The sequence below is a fragment of the Oryza sativa genome, chromosome 3, assembly GCF_034140825.1.
Source record: "Oryza sativa Japonica Group chromosome 3, ASM3414082v1".
Lineage (NCBI taxonomy): Eukaryota > Viridiplantae > Streptophyta > Magnoliopsida > Poales > Poaceae > Oryza > Oryza sativa.
Window position 1 is genome coordinate 30431319 of NC_089037.1, and position 26087 is coordinate 30457405.

The 26087-nt window shown below is 43.4% G+C and overlaps 2 protein-coding genes across 2 annotated transcripts; one reads left to right on the top strand and one right to left on the bottom strand.

Annotated features, from left to right (window-relative positions):
• The first annotated feature begins 6457 nt into the window (after positions 1 to 6457).
• Positions 6458 to 9320, top strand: LOC4333969 (uncharacterized). Its single transcript, XM_015777154.3, has 2 exons — positions 6458 to 6890; positions 7727 to 9320. Exon 2 carries the CDS (start codon positions 7808 to 7810, stop codon positions 9038 to 9040), a length of 1233 nt encoding a protein of 410 aa, XP_015632640.1. The 5' UTR covers positions 6458 to 6890; positions 7727 to 7807; the 3' UTR covers positions 9041 to 9320.
• Positions 9321 to 10314: 994 nt separating this feature from the next.
• On the bottom strand, positions 10315 to 15781 carry LOC4333970 (sulfite exporter TauE/SafE family protein 4). The gene is made up of 12 exons (XM_015776335.3): positions 15358 to 15781; positions 15107 to 15266; positions 14815 to 15015; positions 14633 to 14694; positions 14457 to 14511; positions 14173 to 14240; positions 13834 to 13920; positions 13422 to 13472; positions 12915 to 13154; positions 11359 to 11452; positions 11133 to 11273; positions 10315 to 10841 (listed from the first exon to the last, which is right to left on the bottom strand). The coding sequence occupies exons 1-12, from the start codon at positions 15544 to 15546 to the stop codon at positions 10762 to 10764; spliced, it is 1428 nt and encodes a 475-aa protein (XP_015631821.1). The 5' UTR covers positions 15547 to 15781; the 3' UTR covers positions 10315 to 10761.
• Positions 15782 to 26087: the final 10306 nt, after the last annotated feature.

A 26087-nucleotide genomic window follows, 5' to 3' on the forward strand; every position in this document is an offset into this window, starting at 1 on the left:
CCCAATAAAAAAACTCATGCCGGAAGTATTTTGGAAAAAGTCCACTTTGACTCCCTTAATTGTACGTCGAATCTAATTCATACCCCTCAACCAGAAAACCGGATAGGACTACTCCCTGAACTATTGAAACCAGTGTAATTTGACTCCCTCAGTGGTTTTGAAGGGCGGTTTTGCTGACGTGGCGGTGTTGACCCGTTCTTCGTCCCACGTGGCGCTTATGAGGCATTAGAATTAAAAAAATATCCGTGGGACCCATCTATCATTCACACACAAAAATATATTATGGTACCCACTGACATGTCGGGCCCACATGTCATCCTCTCTCTCCAACCCTTCTTCTCCGGAGCGGCGGCGGCGACGGAAGCGGAGGGGCGAAGGCTGGAGCGGCGGCGGCAGGGAGCGCGGGAGTTGGAGTTGCTTCGGTCCTTCGTTCTCGGCTAGCTTCACCACAGCGCCGCAGCGGGACAACAACGAGAGCAGCGGCGGTGGGGTGCGAGACAACCACGGCGAGCGGCGGCAGCGGCTGGGAGCGCATGAGCTAGAGTCTCTCTTTTCTCTCCCCTAATCCACCGATTGCTGTCGCTGCCAACAAATCCATGGCCGCCCCATCTCCCCCCGCCATGAAATCCAAACCGGACCACCACCTCCTGATGACGTGAAACCGATGGTGGCGGTTGTGCCGACTCCCACCGTTCATGGAGATCCTCAAGTCGTCACTGCCATTGCCCTTCTGCCCGTTGCGGGAATACGAGCCAGTGACGATGCTCTTGTGACTGTGCGCGACAGTCCTCCTCCTCGCCTGCTCCGTCGCCCCCACACTCCTACTTTCGACTCTACTGCCACTCCCCTCATCGGCCACCTCCTCACCCCTCACCAGTGTCCCCACTGCGCCTGACCACCGCCGCCGCCATCACCATCAACCACCGGGCCCGTTTTCTCTTCTATCATCGGCGAGATCCCGCTCCCGTTCCCACTCGCTCCATGCCGCCGACTCCCTCCAGCCAGGAATCCGAGACTACCCAGGCCCGGACCGCACACCATGGTTGGCGGACAACAACACGGGCATGATGGTGATGGTCGTGAACGCGTGGCAGCGGCGGCGGTAGAGTCCGTGAGGGAGCCGCTTGACCCGCCGACCGAGGAGGACGGATGTTCCAGCTGGTGTAGTTTGCCAGAGGCGCGTCGGAGATCCCGCCGCGCGGAGACGCGTCGCTGCAGACCTGCGGCTCGAAGGAAGAGAGATAAGGGAGAGAGAGGAGAGGAGGAAAAAGGGTTGGAGAGGGAGGATGACATGTGGGCCCCACATGTCTGTGGGTCCCACAATATATTTTTGTGTGCGAATGACAGATGGGTCCCACATATCCCTTCTTTCTAGAAAGTTAAGACCATTAGCTGTGCTTAGAAGAAGCCACGTCATCGATTTCTTTTCTCACCATAAGATTGATTATTGATGACACAGATTGCCATCTCATCACCTTGCCCCTATCCATTTCCTCTCCTTTCCGTTTCCGCTTGAGAAATTACATGGAAAAATAACACAATTAATTAGGCCACAAGGAGCTTTAACGAGTCTATTAGCATCCCTTCATGAGCCTCTTAACATCCCTTCAGCATTTATAACAGATCACAAATACCTTCCACCATCCTCTAAACTCATGATTACAAAGTAAATATGCAACATTTTGTTAGGATTAAATAACTAGATGACTATTTCTTTTGGAGAATAACGAAGACGCTGCAATTCAGTTCGTAATGTTGCATGCCCTATTTTATTTTTCGACTATATTGGTTCGGCTGAAGTTTTACTTACAAGTGTTTGCTCAATATTTTGTAAGTATCAACCATCATATCATTCTCTCTCTTTTAATATGGTATTTTCATTTCTCCAAAGTATTGATACAAAATCCTGCAGCAATGTGCAGGGTTTCAACTAGTATTTTTTTAATTCTAATGCCACATAAGCACCATGTGGGACGAAGACCGAGTCAACACCGCCACCTCGGCACCACATCAGCAAAACCGCCCTCCAAAACCGCCGAGGGAGTCAAATTGCACTGGTTTTAATAGTTCGGGGAGTTGTCCTATCCGGTTTTCTGGTTGAGGGGTACGAAATAGATTCGGCCTACAATTAAGGGAGTCAAATTAGACTTTTTCCAAGTATTTTCTACATCTAAGTACAGGTGCTATGCATCTTGATGTATATGCATGTAGTTTATGGCTGTGTTCGGCAGCCTTACTTTTAACCTCCTCTCCCTCATGTTTGACAAGGTACATTGCGATAATACAAGACATCACACAAATATACAAATCTAAATTCGATCAACAAGTGAAGAAACAAATATAAAAAATTTTATTTACACTCTAAGGTACTATATACCACTTGATTTTATTATCTTTGTTTCACTGGTTGTAAATCAAAATTAGTCAACCGTATTTATCAGTACACTTATATGATGTTATAAAATTTTAATTGTTTTTCCTAAGTCATATTCAGATAATACTAGGTATCATAACATCTACTCCCGTCCAAAGAGAAACGGGATCTTCTGCGTTTCAGCGTTTCCCACTATGGAGTTTGGACACGGACCAAACAATTTCCTCTCTTTTTCTTTTTTGCCATGTCGACGAGTTGATCGGGTAGGCTTGGGTTGACCGCCATTTTTAGCTTCTAAAGGAGTAGTTTGCTCCTCCTACTGCCGTGATCCCAAATCCTAAAATCCTCTTCTTCCTTTTTTTTTTAACGTTCAGCTTACGTGCACGGTCGCTCTCAAATATGTCACTCACCGATCGATCAATCGATCTCTCAAACATGGATTAGGCCGACACGGTTTCCCGCGCCGACGTGTCGTCCGGTGATCCTAATCCACACGCGACGAACAGAGCGAACCCAACTGAAAAACGTCTTGACCACCTAGCTCCCTACACGTGCCAGCCGTGTGCGTACTCGTACGAACTAAACCAGAAAAAACCGTCAAAACTGTATCGAAATTCGATTGGAGTATTGGATTCCCACTCCTCTCTCTATCTATATCTATACTTATATATAATTTAAAAAATAAGTAAGGATTCCGTAATTTTTTTTATCCATCGTTTTTTTCTTCCGTCACGCCGTTTTTTTCCGGTTTTTCTCACGCCGTTTTGTCCCTTTTTTCGTCCGATTTCTCACGCCGTTTTTTTCTCCGGTTTTTTCCGTCCGAATTTTTTTTCTCGCGCGGGTTTTTTTGGCCTGGTTCTTTTCGCCCGTTTTTTTGCCCGGTTTTTTTTCAGTTTCCAATTTTTTCTTAAGGGTCACAATTTTTTTTGTTGCGGTTTTTTGGTGGGCCTGGTTTTTTCCAACCGTTGTTTCGATCAGTTTTTTCTTGGTGCACACGGAAGTATTGAATCCCAAATAGAGTTACCTGATCTTTGTCTTTACCTATTATAAAAATTTGAAGATGATTCCATACTTTCCTTATTTTTTTTCTGTCATCTGTGTTAGACACGTATAAAACCAAATTGGACCGAAAAAACAACCAACTGGCAACACAACTAAAAAACCAGATCGAACCAAAAAAAATCGTCCACCGGCGACCCGGACAAAAACTACCAGATCGGACCGGAAAAAACTCAGTGACCTAGATCGTAGCAGAAAAACTATGTGTATTATTAAAAGAACATATCAACCATGTGTATTATTAGAAGAAAAACCAGATCAAATGGAAAAAATGAGCGACTCGGATCAGACTTGAAAAAACCATGTGTATTATTAAAAAACCAGATCGGGCAAAAATAACTCGGCAAAAACCATGTGTATTATTAGAAGAAAAAATAGATCGGACCGGAAAAAAAGAGCGACCCAGATTAGACCCGGAGGTCGCCGTTGTCAGTCGCGTTCTGCTGTTCTGGTTTTGTTCGCTGCCAATATCCACCATCAATAGATGAGTCCAATTATGGGACACATCCTACCACAGTCCTCTCCACCGTTTGATCGTCAGACCATCCACGCCCATCTTGAGTATTATTATTATGAGAACATGAGTATATCAATGTTTAATGGTGGTTTTTATCCATCCTAATTATCATTAAAATTTCTAATCAATACTTAGCCTAAGAAATAATTTATCCGTAGGGAAGCACGGGCATTTTGCTAGTGAGAGAAAAATAACGAGGAGAAATTCTATAAAAGCAAGCACGCTAAGTAATCTGACTGATCAAGGTAACCGAACAGGATCAGATATATTTTAATACTATAAATCTGCACATACTATTTATTTGTTATAATTGGCTGTAGCTCGTTTTGGAGCAAAGGCTGGGATGTTATATTTTATTATTAAAAAAAAATTGTTCTCTTTGATACAGCTCCGAATTTAAGATTTTATGAAGCGATTTGAAGATATATCAAACGGGACGGTAGTATCAGAAGATGTCTCGTCCCAACTTAGATCGGAGGGAGTATAGGTCCCCGCACCGGCCAAGTTGCCGGGGGAGTCGACCGGTGCCACGCCTCCGTTGGAATCAACCGCACGCAGACGCAGCGACGCACGGCTGCTCCGCTGCTCGCGTCGCGGAGGCAAATACAAGGGGGGAAACCGTACTGGGGCTCGCGTGAAGCGGTGAAGGTCGGTCACCACCGGCAAGGCAACCCGTGTCTCGCTGAAAAAAACGCCATCATTTCGCGGGTTTCGGTGGAGGAGGGGCGCACGGGCACACGGCGGCTTCCCAGTGCGCAGCCAGGTGGTTGGCCCGCCCGGCCACCGGCACCGCTGGTCTTGGGACTCTCTTGGTGGAGTGGAGGTCTGCAGCTGCTACACTACCCACTACACACGCAATTTAGTACGCAGTGGCTGCTGCCTCTGCCACACTGCCGCTGCCTCCTCTGCTCCAGCTCGCGCACTCACTATACTCTACTACTCGTACACGGATCGATATGATCTGCGTAATGACGCAGTGATGGGGTTTCAGGCGAGCAAAGATGTCACGCAGACGCAGTGCCAGTCATGGCACAGCACACAAACAGTAGTTTATCAGTCTCAAAATAAATTTATTTTTACACATCCCACATATATTTATATAAAAAATACTTTTATTTCATTAAATCACAATACAATTGTTTTTCTATTTAACTATTTCTAATAAATTTATCCTTAATTTTCACAAACTCCGATACAGGAATTGTTTAAAGATTAAATTTATTTTTAGATGAATGAGAGAGACCAACAACATCATCTTTTTGTTTATACAAAAAATTAAAATTTTAACCTTTAATCTGGAGTTCACTTTGGGATTTTTTTTCATCGTAGTTTATTTTTCAACCTTTGTTTTTGATCGTTAAGAACACACATATAAAAGTTGTATTCATAAATTATTTTCCATTTACAAATACTCTATGTCGTTTTGCTTTTCCCTCCAATATACTAAACAATGGGCTGCAAAAATGTTTTCTTGTGGACCGAGGGAGTATAAGCTACTATGATAGCGTGCTGTTGTAGTACTGTATTAATACATGGAGTTTGTCTAAATTTATAATATTAAGATGTGTCACATCCATATAACATATCTTTTATATTTTAGAACATACGGAGTCCTTGGTTAAGAATGAGGTGATGATTTGGTCCATCTAAGACCATAAAACAAAACACGTGAGACCATCTCGGTTTCTTGCATCCTTTTCCCGTGTCTCGTACTACTCTCGTGTGGCAAAATTTTGTCTTAGTTCTTGAAACGTCACACACGCTGATGGCATTGGCACCCCTCCTGCTTCTGACTTGTTAAATCACCGGCCTAACACACCAGTACACCACCAATCTCAGCTTGTACAAGGCTCAACTCCTCCTTTTTTTTTATCAAGTCAGATTTAAGTTCAACTCATGTGGACTAAAATGTGAGAGAGCATGGCACAGCTTTGGTCAAGAGGCGTTGCACCCAACACAAAACCAAGGCTTGGGAGAGGCTGAGGAAGTGGCAAACCGGCAGCTGTGACGACGAGGCCTCCAATGCTCACTGCTCCCAACCTCCAACCACACCATGCCAAAGCCCCAAACCCCAAACACAAGGTCAAGTTTTTCTCCTCCCAAAAAAAAACTAAAAAAATCTTTTTTAAACATGTAAACAAAAATAGAAAATTATAAATTTACCACTGTCTTGAATCGTTATTATAAAACTAACACTAAAAAATTACAAAAATACTAATAGAACAGTCATTCGAATGCCATTCGAATGTTATTCTTATAAAATTAAAAAAATCGGTGAAAAATTTACAAATACCCCTTACAAAAAATGTTACTGTAAAAGTCAGAGAGAAAAAACACACATACACACACCATTTCCTTCCTCAAGCAAGTTTCTTTTCATGTACAATAAATAAACAAAAAGGTTAGTGTAAAAGTCAGAGAAAAAAAATCACATAAAGACACAGAATTTCCTTCCTCCCCCTCCCTCTCCGGAGTCTCCTCCCCCCCCCCCCCCCCCCTGTGACTCTGAAGCTGCCTCTCATCTCCTCTCCAATCTCCATCCACATCGCATCCATCATAAATCCCCCACACCCTTCTCCCCAACCAAGCACCTACCACCATTCCCAATCCCCCTCTTCCAATCGCCATATGCAAGAGCCCCAAATCCGCTATTGCATTTGTTTCATTTCATCGGCTGCCGCTCCTGAGAAACAGCAATCTGGATAGGATAGGTGGTCGCCTGTATTTAGATCCGGACTTTTGCTAGTGGGGGGAGAGAGGATTTAGGTGAACGAGCATCTTGATTTTGACCAATCTTTGCCTGTCTCACTGATTGACCCTCCTCCTGTGTGCTTGGTTCTTTAAATCCCGCGTGGTGGGTGTGGGGAAGAGGAGAGGAGGGAGGCAAAGGCACGAGCAAGAACAGCTGCTTCCGTCTTCTTGCTCGCTGGTATTCAAAAGGTGAGCTGTTGTTCTTGCCATGTTCTTTATCAGAGATTTTTGATGTATGTGGGAGCAGATTCTTGAGCTCCTTGAAGTGACCATGGGTTTGGGTTTCTTGGATGTTTATGTGGATGAGGTTGTTGGGTTGCTGGTGTGTGTGTGGCAGGCTCGCGGTCCTTCAGCTGGGGCTGGATGTTTCTTTTCATGGATTTCGCAAGAAATCCCAACATTAGGACTGGTTTATTTGCGGATTGCGTCCTCCAAAAATCGAATCTTTGCTTTGATAATATCGTGTTCGAGGCATATATTAAGCGGCTTTGGTTTTCGCGCTGTTGGCTGATTGGGGAACTCGCCTGTTTTAGGCAGTTTCAAGCAAACTCTGTTACCACATCCTCTTTGGATTATCATTCCTTGGTTATATAGCTTTCTCCTAATACGGTATTTGTGTTCCTTGATTGTTTAGCAATGAGTTTTGAGGTGGTCTGCTAGTTGCCTTATGGAAAATATTGTATTTTTGCCTGTTTTATTAGGATGCTTTGGCCTTGATTTGTGCTGTTTCTTGGGACTGCTAATGTAGCCACGCACAACCTTTTTTCGTTTTGCAGTAGTTGGTTTCCTTTTAAGAAAGTTGTCTTTGTTAGCTGTTTGCCTCACATGCCTTGATTAAATTCTAAAATATTGTACACAATTCCTAGGATTTTTTCCCCTGTATGCATCTTGACTCTTTTTTTCCTTTCAAGATGAATTGTTTTCTTCAATCAAGAAGAGTAAATGGATACATTGTAGTGTTTTTATCAGTATATTTGTCTTTAGATCAAGAAGTGTACTTATTTCTTGTTAATACCTTAATGTAGGAACTATCAAGGTGTTGAGTGGAGATATTGGGGGCAAAGTTTGGATTTTGGAGGTTATTGTTTGCTTTCCATTGGCTAAAAATGTTGAGGCAGAGCTCTAGTAGGAATCACAGGTCCAAAGGTCTGAAGCTGAAGAAGGCTCTTCAGATAACCCTCTTGGTTCTGGTTTCTGTTTGGTTGATATACCAAGTCAAGCATTCATACGAGAAGAAGGCATATCATGAAAATGAGCCCAATGACCTGCATAAAGATGATGATCAAAACCAGGGTGAGATCAGATTAGGCAGGAAGGACCTGCCTACTAAGCTGGAGGCTGACTCATCAACGCTGGATGAACGGATTGAGGATGAAGAGAATGAAGAGATGGAGCAAGAAATGAAGCACGATGAGAATGATGAAGACCCCATTGATGAACCTGACCTGGACAAAGATGATGATCTTCCTGAGCCTGGCGAGCACTCTGCTGATAAGGATGAAAGATCTGAGGATGTGGGTGTGTTTGAGGATGAAGAGCGGAAGGAGCGGTCTCAGGAGGATCAAGAGAAGACCTTTCATGGGGATAATGTATCAAGTGCTGTCAGTCATGACCCTCCGTCAGCAGAGCAAGATGAGCTGCTTCGTCATGCCCAAGACAAAATATTATATGTGGATGATGCTTCGACAGCAGTGCCTCATGACAACCAGGAAGCTGAACGCAGGGAGGAGGAAGCTCGCAAAGCTAGGGAGATGACTTTCAGAGGCGATGATGTGTCAAGTTCCGTAGATCATGATGCCCAAGTGACAAAACCTCTCCCAGAGGAGCAATTGAAGAGCATGGATAGCATATTTGAAGGCACCACAAATTTATCAAACGGAATAACATTTCGAGGCCCAGGAGTGAATGAATCAACTGCTGCTAGGGAGCTTGGGGCTATTCCAGCTGATGCATCTTCCCATCCAAACACTAGCACTGTTTCAGAAAGCAATACTGATACAGCTCCGGTAAATTTGGATGGCAACCATACTGGATCAGATCAAGCTAATTCGACCTCTTTGAAAGGTCAACAAGAGCAGCAAGCAAATTCAACGGATGTGTTGAACAACCAGATAAAACTCTTCATTGACCTCACATCAGCTGCTGAGTTGAATTATCGACCAAATGGGACCCTGGCTTCGGCTTCAACTGATGCTGAAAATGCCACTTCTGTAGATAGAGGCCATGATGGTAATACCGGAACCAATAAGGCTGAGGAAGGAGATACAGGCAAAGACTTAGATTTATCGACAAAAATCATGAACAAGGCCATTAGTGAAGATGAAGTTGTTCTTGAATGATAAGGAGATCTCTCAGGTTAGCTTCTGGTGTAACCTGTAAGTCTGTAGGACCTTAAGAGAAGGAGAAGAAACTAGTCTTCTCTTTCTCAGTAGACTTGGAGATGCAATACAAGTAAACTATCTCTATTGCCCCCCCCCCCCCTTTTGTATAAATTTGATAGAGATATGCTATGTATTGCCTAGCACATCATGCTCTGGGTTGAGTGATGCGCAAAAGGGCTTGTTATGGAAGTAATATATAGCCATTCAGCAGCTCTGAAGCTTTGCTGCTGCAATGATATTTCAACTTGTCTATAGTTCTGTGCTTTATGTCTACAACTTTTTTCTTGTGATATTTGCAAAGTTGTATACTGGCCCTGTTGCTGTTTATTTTTAGAGCCTACCTGTTGGCAGTTAACAAATATACTCCTTCATACATAAGTAAAGGAGTATTGAAAGTGGAAAGATCAACTATGGTGCAGATGGCAGACTCTGCCCATCTTCAGATATTGAAGACTCACTGGACTTGTAGAAAGTAGTACTATAAACTATACAATTCTCTGGAACACAAAATGTGTAGGTACCTAAATTACTGGTGCATTCACTGCAGTTGTTCATCCTTTTTCTTTTTCTTTTTTGCTTTTAAAAAATGAAGTGTATTACTTTCTACACAGCCAATGGCATCGTGCCATCTGACTGAGCAACTCAGAATGCCAGCTCTATCCAACTTGGTTGATGCTATGCTGGGCCTGTAATCTCATTCACTGGTTGTGCTATTTACCTGAAATATATTAAGCTTTTTCATACCTTTCCTAACCTTGTCTTTACAGAGGAGAAAAATGCGTTGTCTTTTATCTTAAAGAACGCGAGGTTGGTTTGTAAATTATGTGCGCGCGCAGCATCCTTTTTGACAATACTTGACAATACACCACGCTAGAACGTACACGTATGTAGCGTTCCCGGTATGGCCCATGGCCGTATGGAACACTGAGCATGTCCTGTGTGATCCTGCCTAACAACAAACGACTCCAAACTGTAAGACAATATTTAAGGCCGGGGCTCCTGGACGTTGCGGTCAAACAACTTGAACCGCTCCTGGTTTTCAATTCAGAGATTTGAATACTGCAGCAGCGTACAGTTTCTCTCTAAACGACCAGCAACGCCGGAGGCTGGAAGTTACTAGTACGTATTACACTTCACTATAATATGACGGCAGGAAATATCAAGTGCGGTAGGTGCAATCACGAGTGAATTTAAGCTGCAGCAATTGCAATCACAATCACAAATTCTGACAGTACCTAAAAAATGCAACAATTGTATATTGACAGAAGGAATGGGCTGGCATATTTACACTGTTCCATACAATAACCATTTGCAGGCTAGCTTAGCCAGGAGCAAGCACAAGAATGAATGGGCATAGCTGCGATTTCTCCCTAGAGAAACTAAATTGCAGGTTAGCCAGGAGCTAACGCATGCATGACAAAAAGACCAGAAGACTCTTACAAGACCAAGAGATAGGGTTTGCAGGTTAGCCAGGAGCTAACACATGCATATGCCATGAAAACTGGAATACACTACGATACTTTGTCGGACGTGCGCTTGCAGGTTAGCGAGGCGCTAACGCGGTGCATATGTGCACTTCACGACCTTATTTCTTTTCTCGTTTAAATTTGGAGGAGGTGAGGTCAATTAGGTGTTGACCTGGATTTCCCCCAGAGAGTATGGACAGTCTGATGGGTTCTTCACTTCTCGCAGAAGTCGAGGAACCCCATGTACTCATGGTTGTTGATCATGCTGATGCTCTTCTGGGTTCCAACAACACCTGAATTTACGAGGAAACAAATGTTAGGAAAGCTGAGAAGAACAGGCAGTACAGACATACATATAGATAAAGGCAAAGCGATGGGCCTATAAAGGCTAATCAAGGAACGGCTTTTGCAGGCCAAACTGGTTTGAACCTGTCAATACTAAAGTGTATTCTGTTTAGATGTTTCTAAGGAAAACGTAGGATCCATGGTAAATGATTTTGTTGGCTGAATTTCAATTAGACTGCATAGCACTTAGTGGTTTGTTATCTAAAAAGGACATTCAGTCAATGTGTTCTGGCCATTACCCATTGTAAGAGCACTCGCGAAGATGACAGAGGATAGGATGAAGACAATCAGAGATGCTCGCTTGAGCACGTGCACGAGTTTCCGGACCAAGGACTGGCCCCAGAATCCAGCCAATATGGAAATGCAGATCAAGTAGACAGCTGCAGGAACAAACAGTTCACATCATTATTGAACGGTTACTTTGGAAATGCTATTTCTAAACAGATATTAGCATCCAGGAATTACCAAAAGGGATTGGGAATCTGTTCAGGAAGTAGAACTCCACTACGGATAGGGATGAGGAGAACATCATCACGAATGTTGCTGTTGCACTTGCAACCTGACAAATAAATGACAATCCCACAAACAGTGAAATAAATGACAAAACAGGAAAAAAGGGGCAAAGAACGCCGAAAATCACATAACATAAATGATTATAAATCACAACATTCTTCTGCATATGAAGAACAAGGCACCGTTTCCTTAGATTTAACTAGTTACATGGGATTCATATCAAATACTGCTATGTTTCTTTTCTGAATGATAATCGAAAGCTTAGGTCCTGCCAATAATAGGGGCACAGTGTAGATGATTGAGGACCAGGCCAGCCAATGCACAATTTAAATAGTTTCAAATATCAGGACACTTTCAAACAATATTTTATCAACCATGCAATTTGGATTATTATTTTTTTTCCTTTTTTGCATCGGATGCCTGTTTTGTAGGGGAAAGATAAAGCAGACATGCCTCCATCATAAATATCCTTTACTAATGTTATGGGAGTCATTAGTCACAGAAATATTCATGGAATGCCTTATTATTTGAAAATTAGTCAGTTTTAGAACTCATAAATGTATAAATCCGTACAGAAATCTTAAACCAGTACAGTGTACCTAATGCTTATCTAGCCTGAAATCAACGTCATAGAATATACTATTGCAAATGAACCTGTCTATATGCAGTTAACTAAAGGTTTCTGACAATCATATAATGATACATAAATAGCTAGTTGGACTCCCTCCTCATGTACACCCTCATGCAAACAGATATATACTAGATAAAGTTAGTAACAAAGTTCTAACAGGCCACTTCAATCCAAAAGTGTCTATGTGCATTTATCAAGGCTACCTAAAGAATTAAAAATGAATATATATGTACGAAGTAACATATATCACAACATACAGTTTTGTCCAGACGGCCAAAATATTTGGCATTACTTGCACATACTGGATGCTGAACTATTTATTTGGCATTCCATAAGCTTTCAATAGTATGAGCAAATTGCGGGAATAGAAGTTGCTCATAATTGCCATTTTGAATTATATATTGCAAGCATATGGTTCTGATGCTAACAGGTTTCATTCAGTATATGCATTTGAAGTGCTGAAAGAATACCGAGTCCAAGTTGTATTGGGATTTTTTTTTCACCTTTTGTAAGGACGTGTGCACACTTATAGAAGCTACATAGACAATGACAAGACCCGTTCTTGTCTCTTCACTGGTCTTGCCTAGATGCAAATGCGTTACAATGATCTATACTAGGATTAGGATGCAGCACGTGGAGCCATGAACCCCCCCCCCCCCCAATGCTTATTTGGCATCCTTATCAGCATGGTACCCCACTCATGCTCATTTTACTTGTTATCCCTCTTGGGAAGGCTAAGCCACGTTCTCTCATGAGTTGCATGTCAGAAACAAGACACTAGCTTAAACACAATCAAATGAAAATTAATTTTCTTAAGTATGATGATCTGAATAACGTTTGAAACTGAACCGCAAGAAATGAAAATAATATAAAATACCTGAGGGATGCACCCAAGCTCAAGGAGAAGTGGACCAAGGATGAACCCACCCCCGGATCCAAGAAGGCCACCAACAGTACCACCAAGCAAACCACAGAAGGCACAGAAGATGAGCTGTGCAGGTGACCACTCAATAGAGGCCTCACAGACACACTCCCAGTTCCCATCCATGCGTCGAGCACGGCTCTCTCTGCACAGCTGTACGCCCTCCCACAGGAATACACTTAACGCAACCGGGACCTGAGTTGATAAATAAACTGGTTAGATATTATCATCTTTCAGTGTGCAAGTGAATGAAAAGTGTAGGCAGAGTGAAGTTTTGAGCTGCTCAAAAAATGGTGGATGGACAAACTAAGCTTAGTAGATCCATGGCGATAATATTTCATAGAATAGAAACACCGCACGAGCTCAAGGTTACTGTGACAACTTGGGACCCAGGAGAATTTAATTGTGGTAGTGAAAAACAGTCAAGCGGATCAAGTGTCACAAGGCAGAATGATGTCTTACCTGAAGAATGTTGATCACCCAGTAGAAAGTGCTGCATGATTGTGAGTTATTCTGCAGGGGGGAAAACATTTAGCAGTTAGTGACAAATTCCAGACCAAAAAAAGAAAGCCAGCAAAAGCTCTATGTGTAAAGGCTGAATCGACACTATAAGAGCAGTGATGGAGGGACCACGTCAGCACACTGAGCCACAAGGCAATAATAACCACTGACAAACAGACTCACACTTGCACATGTGCGCAAGAATTATTGAACCATGAGACCATGAACAATCATTTGTTATTTACTCAATGTGCATTGCTTGTGCTTACTGGATAAACATTGTGTGTCTATCAGTGTTATGTGGAAGGACATTTTGAAATAGACTAGATTGAAAGTGCAAAACTATTCTTGAGTTGAATGTAAAAAAGGATACCTTGAAGATTTGCAGCACCAAGAAAGACGACCATACAGTCATGAGAACTAGGATATTCTTCCACCTCAAATTGAACAAGAAAGTCTCCTGGAATTAAAAATAACATCGAATCAGTGAGCACAGGGCATAGGACAAACTGTACTTTGTTTTATATTGCTTTCTTGCATGTTCATAGTATCTACCAACGCCACCCTAAACCAATCATAGCAATCATTGAACAAGCTTAATTAGTGCCCCTAAGCCAATCAAAGCATACTATATGATCAAGATCGTAGGCAGTGCTATTGCTTAGTAGATCATGAATCGTACTGGCAGATTGGCAAGATATTTGTGGCTTACCAGAGCAGATTTCTCCTTGGGCTGAGGCTGGCATAGGAGGGGCTCTTCACAACTCGGGTCAATAACCACTGCAGAAATTGGATCATATCATGTTTAAAATATGTATGTATATATATATATATATATATATATATATATATATATATATATATATATATATATATATATATATATATATATATATATATATATATATATATATATATATATATATATATATATATATATATATATATATATATGACTTTCTGACGCTGTACAAGCGGCTTGGGGCTGTTTCGTACCATCCCTTGCGGCACAGGACGACTTCGATTCCTCTTCTCGCTCCCGCGTCTCCATCTGCAATGGAATAATTCCCCCCAAGAACAAAAAGAAAAAAAAAAGAGATTATCAGGACACAGTAATTAGAAAGCGAACCCAACCAACAAACCAAACAAGACAGATGGCGACCAAAACTAACCTGGATCCTCGTCTCATCCTTCCACATGAGAATTCCCTTGTAAAATGACCGCGAGGAAGTCCCTGCAATCGATCAAGCGCACCAAACACACATCAATCTCAGCGATCTCACAGGGCACGCAAAGGACAGCGCCACAAAAGCGCCAGATCGTGCTTAACAACACATTTGTTAGCTGTACAAACCTATGAAGAGGATTATGATGAGGACGGTGATGAGCCAGTAGGGGAAGATGACGCTGAGCTCGACTCCGATTGTGATCCCGAGCATGAGCATGGGCTGGAAGAGCAGCGCGAGCTTGTAGTCGATGACCGGCGCCTCCTTGGTCGGATGCGACACCTGCAGGTTGTACCAAACCGACGACGCCGACGCCCCCATGATCATGCCTGCGCCGAATTCAAAACCAACTTTCAGAAAAAAAAAAAAAACGAGCCATGTCACCGGTGGAAGGCGAGGCAGGCAGAGCGGCGGGCTTACACTTGGAGAGCGCGGCGGCGGACTTGGTGTCGAAGCCGACGAGGAGGTTGAGCATGGGCACGAATATCCCGCCGCCGCCGACGCCGCCGACGGTGCCGAACGCCGAGCCGAGGAACCCGACGACGGTGGCCACCACCACCCGCCAGTTGAACGCGAGGTCCTGCAACCCCACAGGAGGTCAGCACGCCGAAAGCGCAACCATCACGCGCACGCACGCACGAGAGAAGCGAGCTCGCTTGCTAGCGGCTTACCGGCCAGACGCGCGCCGACCGCGAGGAGAGGCGGAGGCCGCCATTGGCGTCACCGGCGCGCGGCTCGGCGGCGGGGATGACGAAGCAGGCGAGCACCGCGGCGCACGCCGCCCCCGCCGCCACGTATGCGAGGAACCCCCGCGTGCTGCTCCTGTTGAGGCGCCCGTACAAGTCCGCGGCCGCCGCCATATCCAATCCAACCCAAACAAACAAAAAACCCAAAAAAAAAAAAACACTCAACCACACCAGCGCCGCGGCGGCGGCGGCGGAAAATGCGAGGACGAAGAGGAGAGGAGAGGAGCGGGAGCGAGAGGGTGAGGGGGGAAATGGCGTGCGCCCGCGTCCGCGTCCGCGTCGCGGTTTATATAGGCAGGGAGGAGGGAAAAAGGAAGGGGAGAGGAATCGTGGGAGATGCGATGCGGATGAGATCGGCGCGGCGGGGGAGGGGAGGGGAGGAAGAAGAGGGAGGGAAAGGCGTATTCGATTCGGAATCGCCTTCCTCCCTCCACCGTGGTTTGGCTGGTTGGCCGTGACAGCCCAAAATAACGTGCTGGAAAATTGTACTACTACTACTTCTGGTTCTGGCTGACTTGGCTGCTGCTGCTGATGTTGCCTCTAGTCAATTTCTTCAGACTTTGGGAGGTCCAGCTGGGCAGGTTACAGATCACGTTTTCTTTCTGAAATAGTATCTCATTGTTTGAGAATCGGTAAGCGTATAATTAGGGGGGCGATTATTTTGACAGTAAATTTAGGGAGTAATTAATCAAGGGGATGGAATGTTTGGAAGGGATCCAAGGTGACATTTTCGTGTGCGGTTATTAAATTCTCCCTTCGTCCCATAATATAAGAGATTTTGAGTTTTGGTTTGTATTGTTTGATCATAAAAAACGAAAAGTTGTGTTTAAAGTACTTTCGATAATAAAAGTAAGTCAAAAAATAATAATTCTAAAATTTTTTGAATAAGATGAGTGGTGAAATAGTGAGAAAAAAACTTAAAATCCCTCGTATTATGAGATGGAGGGAGTAGTAAAAAAATTCATGTTTGAAGGGAGAGTTTAAAATTCGAGGAACAAACCAAAGGGCGGTTTGGATGGCTCTGCAACAACATGACAAGACAAAACAACAGAGTAATGCTGCAGCGAAGGCGTTTGGGTGCATCTCGGATGGAACATGAGGAAATTATAAATGTTTTTTCAGGAAAGGGAAGGAGCTGTGCTAGTTTCATTAAGAAGGATAGAAAAGACAAATTATCACCTCTCAAAATTGTATAGGCCATGTTTAGTTCCCAAAAACTTTTTTCCAAAAACATCACATCAAATCTTTGGACACATGTATGGAGTATTAAATATAGATAAATTTAAAAACTAATTGTACAGTTAGGGGGAAATCACGAGACGAATCTTTTGAGCCTAATTAGCCCATGATTAGTCATAAGTGCTACAGTAACCCACATGTGCTAATGACGGATTAATTAGGCTCAAAAGATTCGTCTCGCAGTTTTCAGGCGAGTTATGCAATTAGTTTTTTTCATTCGTGTCCGAAAATCCCTTCCGACATCCGATCAAACGTCCGATGTGACACCCAAAAATTTTCTTTTTGCGAACTAAACAAGCCCTAAATGTATCTAGTCTTTTGATCTAGTCCTCTTATCAGAGAGGGTGTTATAGAAGATTAGAGTCCAGTTTGCATAAAAATTACTCTACAAATCATCGTCCCCAAAACATAGTACCCCCACAATAATGAATATTGCAATATTAGCATGTAATACCGGAGTTTGTGGTTGGTGGGAGAGAAGTTGCCACATGGCCTACATATATTTTAAAATAAATTGTCAACAAGATATCGCTATATTAAATTATAGTGTGTACAATTTTTCCAAATAGAACCATTTTTGGAGGTGTTTATCCGGATAAAAATTTCCGTAAAGAGTATTTGTTGTCCTTGTTTTAGGTACCAGTTGATGTACTTTCTTGCCTTGCAAAAACAGTCAAGATCGTTTAAATATGATTGTGTCGATCCCCAAATAATCAAATATATGGCCGAGGCGTAGATCCGCTAAAATATTAAGAAATGAACCTACTTGTACATGAGAATACCTACACCAAACCACCATTTGGTGGCAGGTGAGAAATGGCATTGACCATATATGTTATCAAAATGATAGTCGTGTACGGGACACTAACCCATGATTAATTATTCATTTACTGGACAAATAAGGTGCGAGGCTGTGAGCCGGTGGCCACAGCTACTTATTATTTGCTGGCCAGTGTGATCAGAGAAAGAACCAACCATGCACGATTCATGAACGTTACTGTGTATCATATACTATTGTGTAGGCGCGTGCTATAATTTGTCAGTTTGTTCTTAATTTTATCTTCACCAATCAAGGGTAAAATGGATTTATTTTAAGGTCACAATCACAACTATACGTGCCAGGTTTAACACGAGCGAGGCGACTTCTTGGCTCTGCCTTTTGTTTTTCATTGGGAGATGCTTAGGGTGCAGGGTTTCACATTAAGCAATTTAAATCCTTCGTTAATCGAGAAGAAAAATGCATAGTACTATTTCAAAGAGTACAGGGTGATCCGGGTAGTTCATTTACCACGTTTGGACAAATAAGAAATTAAAAACAGCCTAGAGATCGATGCTTGCGTATTAAAAAAAGACTATGCATTATATATGCAAAGCTAAGCTCCTTTCTGTGAATGAATTCTAGTTCTGAACTTTGTACTACTAAGAATTAAAGATTATTGCTTTAAAACTGCTTTACTCATAATTGTTTCATGTTCTAAGTCTAGCTCATGTTTGAAATGGGAATTGTTGCATGTTCTAACTACTTTAAAAAATAGCTCTCCAGTAAGAATTAAAGGGAAATACTTTAAAACCCCCAGTATATTACTTCTTTCAAAGGTTAAAAAGAAATGTAAAATGGAATTGTTGAATGTTCGAAGTCCAACTCATGTTTTGAAGCCAGTTCAATCCCTCTCATTTCAAAATATGTACATATGGATTAAGAAAAAGGACACATTAGGATTAGGTAACCCAAGACAGGGTAGTGGCAGGGAAAAGGCTCTATAGATATATAAATGAACACGCTGCATGCATGAGAGTTGAGAGCTAGCAATAGCTACCAACCTCAACGGCACAAAAGCAAATCAAGCTAGATTAACGCTACATACCACATGTAACTTTTTGTAGGCCACCACTCTATCATGTCGCTTTTCAGAATAATGGTTAGAACCACCCAAAAAGGAAGAGAAAAAAATTGCGTCGACCTCATGTGACGATGCTGTTTGCCATGTGAACAAAAATGCATTCTCCCCGACAAAAGAAATGCAGTCAAAGTGTCATGCATGTTCAACCGAAAATGCTGACAATGATTGGATCAGCGGTAAAACGCCACTGATCGTGATCATTTTATTTATTTTCTTTAACAGCATATGCTTGCTAGTTGCAGCTGCTTCGAAGTTTCTCAAAAAAAAAGAAGAGGTCCATGCTTCAGAAGAAGATAAATACTGAGATCCACTGTTCCTCGTCAAATAGCTGGGTTTACCTTGCCAGAGGACGGGAGGAGGAGCTATTGGCTTATCCCACCTAGACGTAAGCCTAGTACTCCGGTAAATATTCAGACACTAATATATTTTTTATGGTCCAACTAGGGTGCAAGTGGGTTTACCCGTGAACCCGCTTATAGACAAAAATAGTGCATAACCCGCCGGTTTGACTAGCGGGTTAACTATAAATTTGACTTATAGATGGGTTTATATATCGATCTACTTGTATATTTAGATACGGCAAGCCGGGCCACGACGCGAAAACCCATAAATTATTATTTATTTAAACTCGTAGATCGGCCCGCTTGCACCCCTAGGTCCAACAGGGTTGTGCGGTACCTAATATGGACCGTTGAATCTCCCCAATGCTCAATCGAACGGATGAAAAAAGGTAGTACTACGAGGTACCATCGAGACCAATGAGTCGTACCACATCTAGACAAGTACATCCAAGGACAAGAAAGTAATTTCGTATGGGAGTATAGACTGGATCGGCCTGAGTGTTGCGACCGCAAAAATCTGAAACCTAGGTCATCGCTATTGACCGTGCTCGTCCTTCTCCTCATCGCCGCAATACCTTGCTGCCACCACCCTTCCGCACTCCTCGACGGAGTTTTTCTCACCATGGCAGTCCTCGATGCCACAGAGCTCATCGCTCGTATCTTCACCAATATCGCTACCGCCATCCTAGCGGCGCTCTTCTCGCTACAGTGGTACCACGGACCTCATCACCCGTCTCTACGCTGACGAGCCTGTTGGCAAAGTGGACCTTGCCGAGGAGGTGGAAAGATGTTTCCCTTGTAGACACGGCACCAGCGAAGCCCTTGGAGAATGACGATGGGGTTGATGACTGCCGATGCTACCCATTTTGCCCATCACAAACGAACAATTAAATTCGATTTGGTACCTTGAGGTATCACTTGTTAAACCGGAGCAAATCTCAGATAATAATAAGGTCCTTTACCGTTATCATATCTCTGCACTAAGCATAATTATTGCGGTAATGGTAACCAAACATAATAGTACTAGCTCCTTCCATTTCGAAATATAACAAATTTTAGCTCTAAATCTAAACAAAATCTTGTCTAGATTAATGACTAAAAGTTATTATATTTTGGGACATGAGTTGTAATAGAAGGTTAGCTTTAAGCATATTTTTTTCTCTTTATTTCTAAAAACAGGTAATAAAAGTGTCAGAGTAATGGATAAGGCATACCTCCTATACGAGGGCTTATGGTACTATACGGATACCATATATCAATCAGTATTCTGGAATGTGACTTTGTGATAAAGAAATATGGTGGTACGAAAGGAAATTGTCTCCCCGAGTAGAAGGTATCAGAGTTCGACTAGGAGGGGATAAGGTCTCTTTATCACCGGTTCAATTATGGTGGTTCCCTAAGTTCTACTTGAAGAAGGGGACAGTCTATGCTATAAATACAGGACCCCTGGTTCCATGAGGACAGACCAACACAAGCCGTAGCCACAAGCTAGCTAGATCAAGATATGCCAGAGGAAGATAGCAGAAGCCATATTCGTCGAGTAGATCTCGTCAAGTCGTTCTCGGCAAGTCCTAATCGGCGGATTAGGGTACTCAATCTATTCCCCGTGTAATCTTTCTGGTAATGCCATATAAACTGGATTATGGCATTTATGAGGGGCCTAAACTAGTATAAATCCTTGTTTTCGCTTTGCTTGACACAATTTCGTATAACCTTAGCAACCATCATACCCCGATACTCCCGAATACGTAATTCAGGATGAGAATGGTTAGGATATGGATTGAACCTAAACCGTTTTAAGTGAGTTCGTTGATCCATGGTTTAATAGGGTCGATCCACCATGAGTCCATTATATCAATAGGTTATCCATATTACGTGTTGGTAAAACTCGGACCCAAAATTTTTAAACTCGCGTTCACACTTTAAAAACTTAACGAATTCAGTTGAATTTTGGTGGGATAATTTATTGCACAGAGAAGCAACTTTGTATAAATTTTGAGCCCTTTATACAAGTGGGGCCCACGATACATTATTAGGACCCAAAAATTCTAGTTATATGTGTGTAAAACTCAGACCCAAAATTTTTAAACTCGCGTTCACACTATAAAAACTTATCGAATTCAGTTGAATTTTGGTGGGATAATTTATTGCACAGAGAAGCAACTTGTGTAAATTTTGAGCCCTTTATACATGTGGGGCCCACGATGTGTTGCTAAGACCCAAAAATTCTAGTTACATGTAAAACTCGGACCTAAAATTTTTAAACTCGCGTTCACACTATGAAAACTTGTTAAATTTAGTTGAATTTTGTAGGAATGAATTATTATATAGCGAAGCAAGTTTATACAAATTTTTAAAACATTTATACATGTGAAGTCATTTTGGGTCGAACCCCTTGAAGCTTAGGTTCTAATGGTTTGATCCGTTTGATCTATTTATATTTTTGGAGCGACCTATAAGTTCGTTAGGACAAATTTACGGATAAGTTTAGTGGATAAATGGATCGACCCTAACCATTCCCATCCTGATACGTAATCGCGGTTTAACCATCAACAAAAAAGTGACTGCCAGTTTGCATAATACGACACGTCCCCCTCTCCTGAGTCCTGACGTTAGTAACGTGCTGAAATCCTGCTATTCACATGGGACCAAAATACTACTCCCTCCGTATTCTAATGTATGACGCCGTTGACTTGTTGACCAATGTTTGACCATTCATTTTATTTAAATTTTTTGTGCAAATATGAAAATATTTATGTCATGCTTAAAGAACATTTGATGATGAATCAAGTCACAGTAAAAGAAATAATAATTACATAAATTTTTTAAATAAGACGAATGGTCAAACGTTAAACAAAAAGTCAACGGCGTTATACATTAAAATATGGAGGTAGTAGAAATGAAAATCAAACGGTTGGCTAATTGACTATAACTTGTTAGCTAGTAGTACGCATCAATGTACATGTATCACTTATAGCTACTTATTTGCTGCCAAAATGGTCCAGCAGTGCAGGGCATTTATCAATTCACCCAGCAAGCATTATCCATCATCAGTTTATAAGCCAAGAAGGCCCCCATGTCTATCAACGCACATATATATTGGCTTGTTAGCACGGTTGACGACGCAAGCTCTAGCTAGTTTCGTGAACCACAAGGTGATCGAGATCGAATTGGGACGATGATGTCAGTAATAATTGAGAGTAAAAAAAGAAAATCTTTGGGTCGTTGTAATTTGCAAAGGATTCTGTGGAGGTGGAGAGATTGTCAATAGGACGCGTCGCATTCAGTTTTATTAAAAGTTTTGTCTTCAATCATGCCTCGATCATGTATTAGTAGTTAGCACTATTTAAGAGATAGTAAAGCTCACTTCCTACTATATATTAGCTCATCTTAAAGCTAACATACAGTATATAATAGATTAGCTATAAGATTAGCTACAATTTTCTTCTCCTCTCTCTATCTCTCACTTACACATTTAATGTATTTATCTTGAAGATTGTGTTAAGCTAGCTCTTACATGAGAGCCAACCCTCTTGATTTTTTTTGTTACCTCTATCTTCCACATAAGTATATATCTTCCACATAAGTATATAGTAGGCTTATAGCACACTATTATACTTGCTCTGATAATTTGCATGGTGATCGATCGATCGATGGAGGGATTATATGTATCACAGACTGAGAGAGATGATATTCGACTTGACATCGATCTTCATCCAGGTTCAGCTGTCTGGTGTGGCTTGGCTTTAGCTTTCTGGGTTGCTGGGTAGCCAAGCGATCAGTGATCCATGTGGCGAAAGCCGTCGCACTGGTAGAGAAACCATCTTTGGTCGGTCGACCCATATCCACAATATTCCCGGTTCCATTAAAAACCGGGACTAAAAATGATTTTTAGTCCCGGTTAATAAGAGGAAGATCTTTAGTCCCGGTTGTTGTTACCAACCGGGACTAAAAATCATCTTTAGTCCCGATTGGTAACTCCAACCGGGACAAAAGATGATTTTTAGTCCCGGTTGATTCCATGTCAGGCTGTGTCAGGGCCCTATGATCTTTAGTCCCGGTTAGTAACACCAACCGGGACTAAAAACCTATTTAGTCCCGGTTGGTGTTACTAACCGGGAATAAAAATCAAAACACACTATATAATCCATAGTACCGATCCTCTTTTCTCGTCCACACAACAAACTCCTCCCTCTATCTCTTTTTTTCCTCTCTAACTTCTTATCTCTTTCCTTATCTCTAACTCCCCTCCTCTCCTTCCTTTTTTCCTTCACCACAGTGCAGGCGGCCGGCGCGGAGGCGGCGACGCAGGGGACGGCGCGGAGGCGGCCTACATGGCGGCCGGCGCGGCAGCACGGGGGGCCGCGCGGCGGCGGCGGTGGGCGGCCGGCGCGGGAGGCCGCGCGGAGGCGGCGGCTGCGGTGGGCGGCCGCTCGGCGGCAACCGGCGCGGAGGGGAGGAGGGGAGGCGGCAGTGGCCGCCGGCCGGATTTTTTTTCTTTTTTTTTTTTGAGATGTGAATCTGTGATGTATTTTTGTGTGAGATGTGAATCTGTGATGAATTTTTTAGAACCCTGTGATGTAATTTTTTTAAGAGTTTGTAATGTATTTGGAGATGATTTGTTTGAGGATTTGGAGATGTTCTGTAATATGTGATGATTTGGATATGGGAGGGGATGGTGTGAAATCAATATTCAATATTAAAAGCAGAAAAAAAAAGAAAAAATATCTTTAGTTATCAACCGGGACTAAAGATGCTCCCATCTTTAGTCCCGGTTGGTAACACCAACCGGGACTAAAGATTGATTTTTAGTCCCGGTTATTTGAACCGGGACTAAAGATAGTGATCTTTAGTCCCGGATTCGTAGTCCCGGTTGAAAAACCGGGACTACAGGGAGGTTACGAACCGGGACTAAAAAGCATTTCTCCACCAGTGTCGCTGTCCGCGCCCCGTGGCCGGAGCGGATGTCCGGCCAGACGCGCGCCACATCGCAGGCTGCAGGCTCCGCTCAGATGATATCTCGCCAGTCGCCATCGTCGTTCGCACCGCACATCTCGGCCCAGATTTCCGGCGACGAGTTTTGCGTGGCGGGAGACGGAAAGAAATCTTTGTATTATTGTGGCGTACTCGTAATTCGTATCGTAAATGAGTCCGTCGCATTTGTTGGTTTGATAGGGGCGCCAACTAGCGACCGAGCTCGGCCAATCGTGTGGTGTCAACTGTCAAGTGGATCCATCGTTCCATCGAGCTTGCCTTTTTCAGTTAACTAAAATACTAACGCGAAAAACGAGATGGCTACTTTTTTTCATGCGTGATCAGTAGTGTTTCTGTTCGCTGATAGATATGGGGAAGAAATGAAGGATTTATATACTCCAGTGTTTAGAGTCAAGAAACGGCTTTAATCATGTCGCTCTCAGATATCCCGATCGATCTGCAATCCTAGTTAATTAATTACTCCCGTCCAGCTGTACGTACGGTTGCATAAGTCTAGGAAAAGTCTATAGGGCTGGGCTGGCCACAGGGTAAAAAAAGAATTGTACGGCAATATATTAGTGGTGCATATTAATCGGATTAGGATCGGCGCGTGGTGGTGGCTTACCGGCGGCGGTGGCGGCGGCAGCAGCGGCAGCAGGAGGAGGAGCAAGCCGATGATGCCGCGGCCGCCTCCTCATCGCGCGTCGTCATGCACTCCCGGCTCCCGGTGATCCCTGCTCCGCGCTGCCGATCGAGAGGCCCGAGACCGGCATATGCAGTAGTGGCGTCTCCCCTGGCGGCGGCCGGCATCTCTCTCTCTCTCTCGCTCTCTCGGTGGATCTCGAGAGCGATCGAGCTAGCGGCGCGCGTGGGAGAGGGCGCGCGTGCGCGTGATGTGTGCGGGGAATTACGTAGGGACGACGCGCGAGCGGGCGTGGTTGTCGGGCGGGCCGGGGGCCGGGTCGCGCGTGCGCGCGCGGGGCGGCAATACGCACACGCGTTACACGTAATTAACGATCCTGCAGATCCGCGGTATGAACGACGAAACGAACAATGTGCACCGATCGATCTGGCTAATTAACCTTTCATGATTAGATAGTACGTGACATAGATCTAAGTTGGGCTGTACGTTGGACTGGGGACCAGGTGTATCCACTCTACCGACACATAACGTTAGTGGGCGTTGTACAAAGTATATAGTATATAGTACATTACTTAAAAAACGCTTTTTTCTGTATAAGAAGCTATTTAGATTATAAACGGACCGTAACTGATTACGTCTGTAAAAATCGTCATTCTGTTTTTGTGTGCGGACACTTAAGAGAACCGCACGCGCAAATCGATTTTCGCAGGCAGGATTCTTAAGTTCCGCATGCAAAAATAGCCTATTGTTACATACAGACCTCTTAAGAAAACCGCACGTGAAAATAATCTCCCTCCCTCCACAAACATCTTTTCCCTCTCAACCACTTCAAAAATTTCATCCTTATCCTCTCTCTCCATCTCTCTCACCTTCTCATCTTTATCCTCATTTTCCTCTCTCCTCATCCTTATCCTTGTTTCCCTCTCTCTCTCTCTCCATCTCTTTTCCCTCTCCATCCTTACACCTCACGGGCGCCGGGTGGGCGGTGATCAGGAGCGGCCTTGTGCTCCCCGGCGGCGGCGCCCCTCTCTCGCCCGGATCCGGCGGTGGGCGGCGGCGACACGGTCGGGAGCTGCGGAGGGCTTAGTAGCGGTGGAGACAGGATCAGGAGCGATGGTGAGCGGATGGCGGCTAGGGTTAGGGTTTGAATTTTATTTTTTTTGGTTTTTTATTTTTTGCGTGCGGACGACATAAGCACCTGCACGTGAAAATCTGAGGTTGCGTCACCCGCACACAAAAATAGCGATTTTTTTAGACCTTTTGATGTGTGCGGTTAGCCCTTCTATACGGAAAAAAGTCTCTAGACCCGCATGAAAAAAAACCTTTTTTCAGTAGTGGTACTTGGTACCACCATCAACCAACCAGCCGGTCGAGTGTCGACCGTTATTTTGTCTCTCCGTACGCTGGTCTGTCGTGCCAGAAATATTACGCCGTCCTTTATTATATCCCAGTGCCAGGTTGTCCTGCTAATTTGTCTTTGGGATTTTATTTCTCCACGTGGATCACGTATTCACGTCAGCTAGCTGGCATAGCTTTCTTCCTACAGCGCGCTAGCTC